At 37.9% G+C, this 13,221-nt stretch overlaps 1 protein-coding gene across 1 annotated transcript in view; it reads left to right on the top strand.

Annotated features, from left to right (window-relative positions):
- Positions 1-13,221, top strand: part of PPP1R17 (protein phosphatase 1 regulatory subunit 17) — a 211,984-nt gene that overhangs the window by 22,679 nt on the left and 176,084 nt on the right. Inside the window, exons 2-3 of the mRNA XM_044064850.1 lie at positions 4,759-4,829; positions 5,347-5,434. Coding sequence (XP_043920785.1) covers positions 5,362-5,434 — 73 coding nt within the window. The 5' untranslated portion in view covers positions 4,759-4,829; positions 5,347-5,361. The remainder of the gene's footprint in view (positions 1-4,758; positions 4,830-5,346; positions 5,435-13,221) is intronic.

The raw sequence follows: 13,221 nt of genomic DNA, 5'->3' as shown, positions 1-13,221 counted from the left end.
TGTATATATATATATATATATATATATATATATATATATATATATATATATATATTATTGCTGGAGTATTTTATATCAAAAATGTTAAAATGTTGTAATATTTGAAAATATAATTCTTAAGGTTTACTCTAGGCATACATGCAGACAGAAACACACAGGCACACTCACACAAAACATTCCCTGCTTAATGATTTCCTTTCAAGAGGTTATTTTCATATTTTAGAACAGATCACATATATAACGTAATGATATTTACTCCATCAAATCATCTTACTTGTTCTATTTGTTTTTGTAGTCCTCTCTGTTTTCTCTTTCATTTTTAAATCCCTCCAGGGGAATTAAGTATTTCAGTGATTACTGTTATGTGTATTTAGCAATAATTCTACTTATGTCCAATCCACAGTTGTTATACTCCTCTTTTTGATTTTGGAAGCCATAGTTACTGAGGGGGGTTCAACAAACGATGGTGTGAATAAATGTTGTATGGATTTACTGAATTACAAAAGCAATCTTGTCTTATTGCAGGCTCTTCCTGTATATTACAATTCCCCTTTGGCATCTTGTGTGAACAGTGGGGTTTGACAGCTTTCTGGTCATACTAAACAGGGTACAACAAAGTCATGGGACCTTATCCAATCCTTCCCAGATTACATCCTGGGTTAACTAATTAACCTACTCCTAATCAGCTTGGACAGTGACTTTTCTACCTGCTACTAAAAACCCAGGAAGATTAATGAAATCAGGCAATGGAACCTTTATAGAAGGGATTTTTCTAAAACTACTAGTAAATGAAAGGGACAGCTATATTCAAGGCACCGCTCATTTTCTTCCCATCCTGTTAGGGTATCATGACCTACCATCTAACACTTTTTGTCAGAATGGTTGTTACATTACTCTACATAAACATCCTACACAAGGAGGGTCTGAGGTATTTACAAGAGAAAACAGATCATCACGTTATTCCAGATATAGTAGGACAACATGCAGAACTTACCCTGACAAATAATTTTACCTTTAATGGGAAATATGTTCAAACTATGAGCACTGCAATGGGCACCATGGCGGCTTGATAATATGCAAACCTCTTCATGACAAATGTAGAAGAGGAATTTCTATAACACTGCTTATTTCCATTTTATTGGTGATTTATTTATAATATGGACACATAGCATCAACTCCATCAAGGAGTTCCAGCAAGAACAGGCAGAATCAAACAAACTCTCCATGGTGTATTAGACTTCAAGTGTAACCTTTCTTGACCGAATCTTAACAATTTTTAAGCACTCCTGCTTCACTTGTTAAGATCAGGTATTCTACTAGGCCGTTAAACCTGACTGTACTGGCCAGCAAATGACAGCAGCAAAATTAAAAAAAAGGTTTCTTTTTGCTTTCTGTCTGTGCCAGTAATGTTACAGAAAGTCAGGGATACATAAGACAATGTGTTGCACCGAGTTCCTCATGGTGCTTGCTAAGTGCTTTACAGCTTTAAAAGCTGACAAGACACTTAGCACTTTTTTCTGTAACTAGTACTAGTAGTACATGGAGCAGATAAAGGCCTCAAGGTGAATTTCTTGGCGTCCATGTCTCGACCACATAGTAATCCTGTTATGATAGGGGGGCTCACTCATAATCCTCTGTATCATTAGATAAGGTACATTCCAATCAGAACACTAACCATAGGCTTAACAGTCAGAAAGGCCTTGATGCTTAGGTAATTTTAACAGATTAACAACATTTTTCCGGTACCACTGCTTTTATGAGCTTTCATGTCAACACATTATTCTCCTGTTTCTCTCTTTCTTTCAGATAGCTAAACCATAGCCTGTATAGTGTATTAGCTGCTCACAGCATCCATACATTTCACCAAAGATCTTATTTTCTTGGTGATTCTTGTCTTTTCCCTCAGCACATCACTTCACCATAAACTGGGCATCATTCTGCTTCATATTATCCATTAACCAAAGCATCAATTTCACAGACATTTCTTGTTTAGACAGACTAGCAAATTACCAATTATAACTTCTTGTTTTCCTTCTCTGGATTTAACTAATCTCACCTTACATCTGTTGTGATATATGTTCTTACTGAGTATCTCAGCATTTTCAAGAGCTGTTATTTTCTCTGCTAAATGAAAACGGACTGTAACTTAATATGCAAAACTTTTTAGTTTTATGGCATGGTGTGATCTGGTCTTCAAAAGTTACAGGTTCACACACTCGTGCAGTGTCTCTCTCTCTCTCTCACACACACACACACACACACACACACACACACACACACACACACACACACACACACACACACACACACACACACACACACACACGCACACACACACGCACACACGCACGCACACACACACACACACACACACTGTATACTTTTATACTAAACATAAGAGCTGCACAGTGTATTTCCACACTGGCAGTTTTCAAGTGTAATTTTTTTAGTCAATAGGAAAACATACTATATTTCCCTTTCTGAATACAAGTGGATATTTAAGCACTGCATCTAACTTCAGCAGCTAAATAACTCCTCTGAATGGGCTCCTGCTAGCCTGTAAGCTTGTGTAATTGAAAAACATATGTTGGCCAATAAAATATATCACATCATATATGTGTTCCCCTGTACTGATGTTTTCTGGTAGTGAACCAACACAGAATGTTTTAATTATTAATTTTTTCTGCCAATAGAATTTGATTATTTTCTAAGCCCATGTTATAAAAGCATTAAAGACATAATAATAGTTGCAGAACTCTATTTCTGGAGCTTCCACCAAATATACCTACAGTCCATGAAATAGATTTCTAGCAAAGATGTTGCTATGAATTATATAATAAAAATATTCCAATTCCAAACCACATTATGCTTGGAAAAAGATACTGCCCTGAGTTTAAAGTACTGTTACCAATGTCCACAATCTTAAAAGAAGTTTGCCCTGCCTCCCTAAGCTGAATATGCAAATAAGGAAATGCTCATACTTTTATACCCAATTCAAAAAGAAACACAACCCCTAGCAATGAAAGTTAATTAAATTGGTAGGGCATATTTGAAAACATGGGCATGTCTTGTCGAAGTCCCAACATAAATGGGGTTTATATCATAACATCGAAGTCTTACAACTTTGAATGTTATAATATCGACCCAAGTAGAGCGAAACACCAGAATACCGAACAATCAGAATAGCAAATTTTTCCCCAGGGAAAAAATTTGCTGTTCCAACAAACATACACACAACACAAGCACACCAAAATAAATAAATAATACACACACACACACACACACACACACACACACACACACACACACACACACACACACACACACTTCACAAACCCCTATGCTAAACCATACATACACCACTAGCTATCCACTTACCTTAACCCAACCCTAACCCTAAGGTCCGTCACTATCGCACACTCACTTTACCCATTCCCTAACCCTAACTCACCTACCCCACCCTAACCCTAATGTCCACACAATCGCACACTTACCTGACCTGCGCCCTGACCCTAACTCACATAACCTGCGCCCAGTCGCACACTCACCTTCGTTCGCACACTTACCTTAACCCGGTCCGTAACCTTCGCTCCACAGTTGAGGAAATAGTGAAGCTGCAGAAACGGCCCACTGAATACTTTCCCAGGGAAAGTATTCAGTGTTCTGCAGCTTTGCTACTTCCAGCGTTTCCTCTACTGGGTTCGATATTATAACATTTGAAGTTGTTAGACTTTGATGTTATAATATAGATCCATATATGTGGGTCTAAAAAGGTTGCCAACCCATCTTAAGTTAACATAGGTAACAAATACATGGATTGTAGGGATACTCTTGTATGACACAGACATCTTAATTGAAAGTTGATTACATAAAATAGGTATATCCAAATGAGGAAACATGATAGCTGTAATAATAGTTAATTTTACAGAAAATGTCAATGGGTTGTCTGTACCCCATATGTGTTGGGCACATCTTTTGTTTGCTCCAGTTAAAGTCAGTATCTGCTATAGTGTCCTCAAACAGCAGAAAGACTTCTCTTGTGCTTTCAGTACCTGATTTCCTTCATAGACCCAGAAATGTCATGGCGCCTCCACCAGAGAGTCAGCTGATGGCTAGTTATTTCTTTTTTCCCTGATATTCTGTATGTCAGCCCTTTACAAAGGCCCCTCACATTCCTGAGGCTACATATATATGTCAGCAGAGGTAGAATCACATCATAGACTCATACACGCTTCTTCAGGGTGGATTTGTAGTGCTTTAGATGCAGTATCAATGTATAGTCTTACATTGCCTGATATTTTAGATGCTATAGCCTACTCAGTGTAACCTATGGAAGCAATAGAAATTATATTAAATGGCTACAAAGTCCATCCACATTGTGAGACCTTGGAATTGTTCTTGGTTGTTACCAACGTGACATCTTGCTTGTTTTGTGTTGGTCGAATATTAATAACAGTCACACGGTGACATGTATAGAAAATAAGACTCTTTTACATTGCATGATTTAGAATCTTGGCATGACAGAAACAGGAGAGTGACTATTCTGAGGGGTGGGAAGTCTGGGACAGAAATCTCAGCTGCCACTGCATTTGGTCATAAAAGATCTAAGCATTTTAATTTAATATATGTATTATTTTTATGTGTTGCAGTTTTTGGGAAAGTCAGCAGATACTATGGTTTGGCCTATTTATTGTTTAGATTTGATAAGTGACCCAGAGAAAAAGAGATCCTCAGTACTTATGACCTTTTTTTCTTTAGAATAACAGCACAAGGAAGGACAGAGCAGAAAGAAAACATTTATAGAAGACAACAACTCTATTATAAACAAGGTAAATTATTTCTACAAACATTATTAATATTTTCTGTATATAATACATATATATGTATATATATTTTTACAATCAACTACATATTATTTCTATAAGCAAAGAACATATGTTTGAATTCCTAGTTGTCATCTTCTCTTGTGAGTTTTGAACCTTATGATTTTGATAACTACATATTTCCTCTAAAACCTGAGCTGTCATTTTCACAGAGTGATTCCATTACAAAAGGTCATCAAGTGCCTTCTCTGAGCTTACAGCTTGTACAACATGCACTTAATTCTTAGTGGAATTCCAAACCCATGTCTACTGCACTGCATTATCGTACCATATCGTTACACAATGTGATTGCCTTTGTGTATGTACCCCTTGAGAAATGCTTTATTGCAAAGCAGTCATAAATATTACAGTTACGTATGATGCATAACAATTTCTAGTACTTTAGTGTATTATATTTTGATCTGCCTAACTCCACACTTTGTTCATGTGTATTACTTTTCACTAGTTCTCTTTTCTCTTCCAGCAAACCTTATCAGCAATGGCAACAGAGTGTGTACAGTCACATGAAACCCCAGCAGACAGATTAGAGAACCCGCTTACAAATCAGTTAGGTAAATAACTTTGAAAGTGGCTTATTTTTTAACTTGACGTTGTGTTGTCTTCTCTTTCTTAATGATAACATGCATTTTCCTGACAAGGAAGAGCTACCAAAATTTGGCGTGTGTGTGTGTGTGTGTGTGTGTGTGTGTGTGTGTGTGTGTGTGTGTGTGTGTGTGTGTGTGTGTGTGTGTGTGTGTGTGTGTGTGTGTGTGTCCCCGTAGGTATGTATGCTGCTTTATTTTCCTGATAAAAATGTTAACTAAAGTCAGACAAAAAATATTTCCAATACTCCGACTGTATTGTCTGTCTCTTTATATTATTCTCTCTTCTGTAATTATTGAAATAATTTTTAAGTAAAAGCAGACTGTCTCTGCCAGATAATATATAAGGCAGTCAGTACCAACACATTGATGTGGTGTAATCTTTTTAGGTGCCTTATATCTTCTTACACGAGGGGACTTATTTTACAAGGAATAAGCACTTATAAAAATACATTTGGAGTCATCAAAGTTTAGGAATCTGTAATGAAATATTGGTCATGTTTTGCTGGATATATATGGATTTTGTTTTGAAAGATTATTTGCATAAGACAACACAAGACAAAAAAATGTATAAACAGATGCTATAACACTATGCCTCATGTCAGTCTTTTGAATCTATATCCAAATATCATCATTGCAGGTCACGTTCAACAGTTGTAAGGATCATAGTGCCCGTGATACTTACCATAATCCTTCATGCAGCCAGGAAAGGACAGAGTTTTTGTCTTACTGAGTGTCATTATTCTGGTGAGCAATACCAAAGTTAACCATCTAATGACCAATAGTAGTAGATAAGAAATATCCATTCCATTATTGCAGATGATTCATTGTCTTCATCCTGCCAGTATTGCAGATGATTCGTTATCTTCATCCTGTATATAGTTCAGTGTATATGTGACTCAGAGTTAATAAGCAAGCAATAATGCCTGACAGGGTGTGTGTTAATGTGTAATTATACAATTCCTCCCTATTAATATTCTAAAATGTGCACACTGATTGGCCAGCTCAACCAGCGTGCCCGTTGTAAATCCCACAATATACCAACAGAAAAAGGTCCGGTTGCCTGGACTTTTTTCCGTTGATATAAACTGCCCCAAAACTTTTTTTTTTTTTTACAATAAAAAAAGAGAGAAAATGGAGCAATGGAGACTTTCTTTTCTCCATTGTTTCCATTTCAAAACCTTGATGTACTGGGTATGCATGAAAACGCAAGCCCCATATGCATGCGCAGTACATCAAAACGCAGACTCAGTATACCACAACCACCAGAAGAACAGCAATCCACCGTTATCCTCCTAGGTGGGCATTAATTAAGCAATAACCGACTCCATGATTGTGGTATATTGAAGATTTACCCACAGTTGCCTTTGTTTAATCGCTCAGGCTTCGCCCTTGTGATTAAATCACACTAACCGTGAGTAAATCTTCACTATACCACACCACGTTGTTGGTTATTGCTTAATTAATGCCCACCTGGGGGTGGTGTCAGGCATCTACACCCCTGGAAGGACATTAACACACACCCTGGAGGGCATTATTGCTCTTAGAGAATGGGCTCTCTGTAAAATTGTTGTGTTTTACTTACTTATGTATTTTTTAAGTATTATTTTATTTTATTTTAATATATTTTTGATGTAAAATAGTTCTGCGCCTAATGTTTCATACTTGCTGTAGTACATGTTAATGGTGTTGGAGGAAGCATTTTACATCCAAAATGTAATACTTAAAAAAAAAATCCAGGTATTTACTTTATATTTTTGGTCCCTTACTCCTAAAACATTTGGTTTATTGCCAGTCATTGGAGACAGAAGTTACTAAATAATGACATACATTTGATTTTCAAAGTTTTATTTCCTTCAGATAATGATATACATTTCAGTTTCAGATTTCATATCCTTGAGAAAATACATGCTAACAACAGAAATCCTGTTCTTCTAGAAACTTTCAGAGTTTCTAAGAGCAATATCTAAAATATGTTCTTATTTCTTAGCATCCTCCCTCCCATACTTATGTCAGGCTTTGTCCAGATTTCTTGTGCTAAGAGGTTGATGGGTATGTCTAAGAGGTCGAAAAGTATGTAAAACTGCTGCCAGGGATCATTCTCTCTTCACTCTTTCTCATACACCCTACCAGGGATCATTTGATTGCTTTCACACACTCTCTGTCTTTCTCTCTTTCTCTCTCTCTCTCTCTCACACACACAGACACACACACACACACACACACACACACACACACACACACACACACACACACACACACACACACACACACACACACACACAAAACACACGCACACATAGAGTCTCTCTCTTCTTTCATGCACACATTCACTCACACATGCAAAGAGAAACATAAACACACATACACACATACCTTTCTTTTCACTAGAGCTCTCTCTCTCTCTCCCTCTCTCTTACTCACATACAAGCATACACTTTCACACACATGCTTTATTTTAATTTTTTTCTTTTTCTTTTTGTTTTACACTTGCTAAACAGCAGAAGCACTGCTTAGCGAGTGTAAAATAATGGCGCGCTCGCTCTCACTTTCATTGACATGCACGCATACACTCGCACACACAGACATAAACACACACACACACACACACACACACACACACACACACACACACACACACACACACACTTTTTATTTTCAACTTTTTTTCTTTTTAATATATTGTACACTCGCTAAACAGCAGAAGCGCTGCTTAGAGAGCATAAAATAATGGCGGCCATACTGTTTTCTCAGTCCGAGCTCCACGGCAGCTTGATATGCTGCCGTGAAGCGGCAGACTCATTTTTCAGTTGGCATTACCTGTTCATTCTCCAATCAGGGTACTGATGTACAGTAAGCCCATTCTCTAATACATAATAATGAGAATGTAATGGGGGTAATTCCTAGATGTTATTCTTTAGTACATATTATAATGTCCAGTTTTCGTATTAAATTATGTACAAACGGGGCATAGAGAATTGAATGGTGGATATAACAGTTTTGAATGATGCTGTTAGCCAATATAATGCCAACTTAGAAGGTTTTGGTGTCATCAGTGCCAATATAATGCCAACTTAAAAGGTTTTAGTGTCATCTATCAGTGGCAGTATAATGCTGACTTAGAAGGTTTTGGTGTCATCTATCAGTGCCAGCATAATGCTGACTTAGAAGGTTTTGGTGTCATCTAACAGTGCCAGTACAATGCTGACTTAGAAGGTTTTGGTGCAATTTATCAGTGCCAGTATAATGTTGATTTAGAAGGTTTTGGTGTAATCTATCAGTTCCATTCTTTCTTTTCTTTATAGTTTGACCCTTACATACTACTCTGTACCAAAACCTAGATCACTAGCAGTATAGATAAAACCAAATCGGTATTTCTTTCATATTTTCCAAGTCATTAACTCTTACTGCATTTAGACAGAGAAACAAATTGTAATCATTGGTTAAATAATCTCAGACTACAACTAAATGTCATTAGTTCAGCTGAACCCTGTTTTTGTCTCATGACAAGATATTAAATGTTGCTTAATGTTTTTGCTGTCACTTTTCTAAATGGGACTAGACCTGCCATTTTGTTTAGAATTTACAAATATGTTCTATGACAAATAAGCATATACATGGATATAACTATGTTTTATGAACTTTGTATTAACAACAACTTGTTAGGTTATATTGAGGATATGTAGGGGACTATGAAGTGTTGAACAAACTGTTTTTGTACTCCGCAAATAGTTTATTTGATTTATGCACTCATTTTGTCACTCATTGGGAACATTTGGTGTTCTGTAATAATACATGTATCCTTATAGCGGAAATAATTAGGTTATTTGGTATATAGTGTCTTTAAGACACTACCTGTGTCTTGGAGGATCAACATATTATATTTTTAGAGAGCTTTTTATTGCTTGGCCTCGATCGGACCCTGCATAGTAGCATAACAATAGGTTGAAAGAACTCTGAAAATAGACTAAAGTATAATGCAAGCTGTGATTCATGATATAACACTGATTACAACTTAACCTACAGTAGCAACTACAGCTTTTTGAATTGCTATATAGGACATTGCAACTCTGTTTTTGCTTTTTATCAAAGCTATATGTATGTGTCCTGGATTTTATATGATAGGGTATAAGTGTTGTTGTTGGGAACACGCATCTTTGGTAAATCAATAATCCTCAGACGTTGCTTTTCCCTCATTTAATAATTGTCATTTGGGAACTGTGTGTTGGTTTGGGCTTCTCTGCATCATCCCTTTTTCTATAGACAGAGGGTTAAATTACTTGGATAGTTGCATACACACAAGGGACCTATCTAACTCTCTCTGACCTAAATATCTTTTCATTTCTAATCTGACTTCATCTACCATGCTCACTTTTCCTACTATAATCCTTACCCCTACATCTATCCTAATCCTCATTCTACTTCCTTTGTATCACGCCTCCTCTTATACCAGGGTATATCTCTTCCTCCACACCCCCACCTCACAAATCACTTCCACAATATCTCTGCCTCTTTATTTCCCTCTGATCCCATCCTTCTCATAAAAGTAAAACTCTTCCGAATCCCTACTAAATTCTACAAATCCAAGCCCACTCCCTACCATCCATTCCTAACCAAACACAATCCTCACAAACTTATTCCCCTTCTCTCTTGCCTCTGCTTAGCAGGCGACATTCATCCCAACCTAGGACCAAACATTTCTCTAACAAACAACCCTAGCTCCAACAACAAATCCACCAGTAAATACCTTAAATTCCTCACCATCAATGCCCAAAGCTTAGCAAATAAGCTTACCCTCTTTCATGCCTGGCTCAATCATAATATACCTGCTATTGTAGCCATCTCTGAAACCTGGCTAAAACCACACATAACCAACTCTGAATTCTTTCCCCCCGGCTATCAATCTCTCTGATCTGACCGCCTAAGTAAAAGAGGTGGTGGTGTAGCTATAATCTACTCCAGTCATTTGTCCATCACTCCCTACTCTAACCCTATCCCTTCCTTTAATAATGCTGAACTTGTAACTGGCCTTCTAAAATTAAACGACCATAAAAATATCTGCATCATCTCCCTCTATATTCCTCCTGGTAACAATACCAGTGCCCTGGAAGACATCCTCTCCTGGACTTCCTCTAATATTAAACTTGAAACCTATATTATGGGTGATGTAAATATTGACTGGCAAAAAATCATCGACCCTAATCATACCATTTCAATCAATCTCTTCAATTTCACTCAACTCACTAACTCCATTACTAGGCCCAACAAAACCAACCCCCCAGGCTCCATCCTAGACTGGATCCTGGTATCTCACCCTAACAAAATAACAAAATCTGGTGTCACTCCTGGCACATTAGGAGACCACCTCCCTGCCTTCACCCATAGAGCTACACCCTCTTTCTCACATTTCCACCAACTCTTACATACTCGCAACCTCACTAACTTTAACCCTCCTACCTTTTCTGACTCCCTTAAGTTCACTAACAGGAACCCACTAAAAACCCTACCTTTAGGCGATGCCGTTGACTATTTCAACTCTACATTCTTAACTGTTCTAAACTCCCTAGCTCCAATAAGAACAAAAAGAGTTAAAGCTAAAACCGCCCCATGGCTTACCAAAGAAACCAAACAAATTATGCTACAAAGAGACAAAACCTGGAAAAGCTATCTCCAACATAAACAGCCTCTATTGTTACTTAAATACAAACAGCTGCGAAACCAAGCTAAAAAACAAGTCATTAAAGATAAAAAATCCTACTACATCAAACTCCAAATAAATCATGCAAAAAACCCCAAACAGTTCTGGAGCTCTATTAACTCTCTCCTCAAGCCTGGTACAAAAAACAACCCATGTCCTGACACTAGTAAATCTGAACAAGAAATCACCAAACTATTCAACACCTTCTTCACCTCTTCTATTGCTGATCTAATCAAGACCTTCCCCAATAATAACCCTCCACCCCCCTCTGCTCAAGTTTCCTCCTCCTCTCCTACACCCCCTACTTTTGAACTTAAAGCTGTATCCACCTACCTTATAAAAAAGCTTCTCTCCAAACTTAAACCTTGCACCAATGCCCCCGACAACATTCCTTCCTCCTTTTTAAAAATTGCCTCCGACGGTATTGCTCTCCCTATCAGCCTCCTGATAAATAGATCACTACTTGAGTCCTATGTCCCCATACTATGGTGTTCTGCATTTATTCTACCAAACTGTAATGTTTACAATTTCTGCCCTATAGCCATCCTCTCACCAATCTCTGAACTTCTTGAAAAATGCATACACCTGCAGCTCATGCCATTCCTTACTGAACACCAGCTACTCTCTCCTACCCAACATGGCTTCCACCCTGGACACAGTACCAACACAGCCCTTCTGTCCTTCTTACATTCTGACAATCTAGCTCGAGACTCTGGTAACATAGTTTCAGCTGTTCTACTAGACTTATCTAAAGCTTTTGATACTATCTCTCACACCCATCTATTAAATCATCTATCGAATATCTACATCCCCCAAAAAACTCTTTCCTGGTTCTCCAGCTATCGTTCTGACAGGTCCCAAGCTGTCAAATGGGACCAGGCTTCCTCCATTTTCCTCCCCATCCCTACAGGAGTACCCCAAGGTTCCATACTAGGCCCTTTGCTATTTAACATCTTTATTAACAATTTCTACAAAGCCATACCCAATACCAAAATTGTCCAATACGCAGATGATTCCACTTTGATCTGCTGTGCCTCTAACCTATCTGATCTTCAGTTTCTAACTCAAACTGCCTTCTCAACTACTGAAAACTGGATGCACCAAAACCACCTCTCACTAAATGCTAACAAAACTAAGATTCTTCTATTCACTCCCTCAAAATCCACTCCCATTGATAAAAACTCACTTCAAATTACCAGCCTTAACAATTCCATTATCAAAGTCATTCCCTCTGCCAAACTCCTGGGGGGTCACCATCGACGAACACTTAAAATTCAATACTCACATCCAACTTAACATCAAGAAAATCCACATAAAATTTGGCCTACTCTACAGAAATAATCACTTCCTCACTCCCTCTACTAGACAGACTTTGGCCACTACCTATCTCCTCCCCTCTCTTTTGTATGGCAATCCTCTGCTTACCAATCTATCTTCCACCCTTACCTCCAAACTGGAAGTGTGCTACAACAAAATCTCCAGATTCGCTACCAAGGCAAAATCCTCCTCCCATCACTGCACCTCCCTACACTCTTTAAATTGGCTTGAACTCCCTAATCAACTTGACTTCCTCCAAATAATCACAGCCCACAAATTATTATTCCAACCTACTAGCTGCCCTGCATTGTCTAATATCGTACAACCATACAACCCCCTTAGACCCCTTAGATCTACTCACCAAAACCTTATAACCATCCAAAAACCCAAGCGCACAGCTGGTCAGCTTCTACTCTCCTTTTCCCTAGCCAAAAAATGGAATGCCCTGCCCTCTACTCTGAGGACCTGTGACAATCCACACACCTTCAAAACACAACTTCATTCTTACCTGTTTCTTTACAGGAAATGTAACTGCACTCTTCAACCCATACCTCCCAAGCTCTGCTCCTCCTTCTCTCCTGGCTAGCCTTCATACCTTCCTAATTTCTCTCATATGCTTAGATTATAAATGTAACTAAACAGTAACATCCAGCCGTTATGCTTTATGCCTGTCTTTCTCTTGAAAAATGTTTAATAGTTTTGCTGTCTTTACTGAATGATATCTGTTTTGACTGTAATACTA

This window comes from Protopterus annectens, chromosome 3.part0 (assembly GCF_019279795.1).
Source record: "Protopterus annectens isolate FY-2018-M chromosome 3.part0, PAN1.0, whole genome shotgun sequence".
Lineage (NCBI taxonomy): Eukaryota > Metazoa > Chordata > Ceratodontiformes > Protopteridae > Protopterus > Protopterus annectens.
This window is presented reverse-complemented; position numbering and strand designations above follow the sequence as displayed.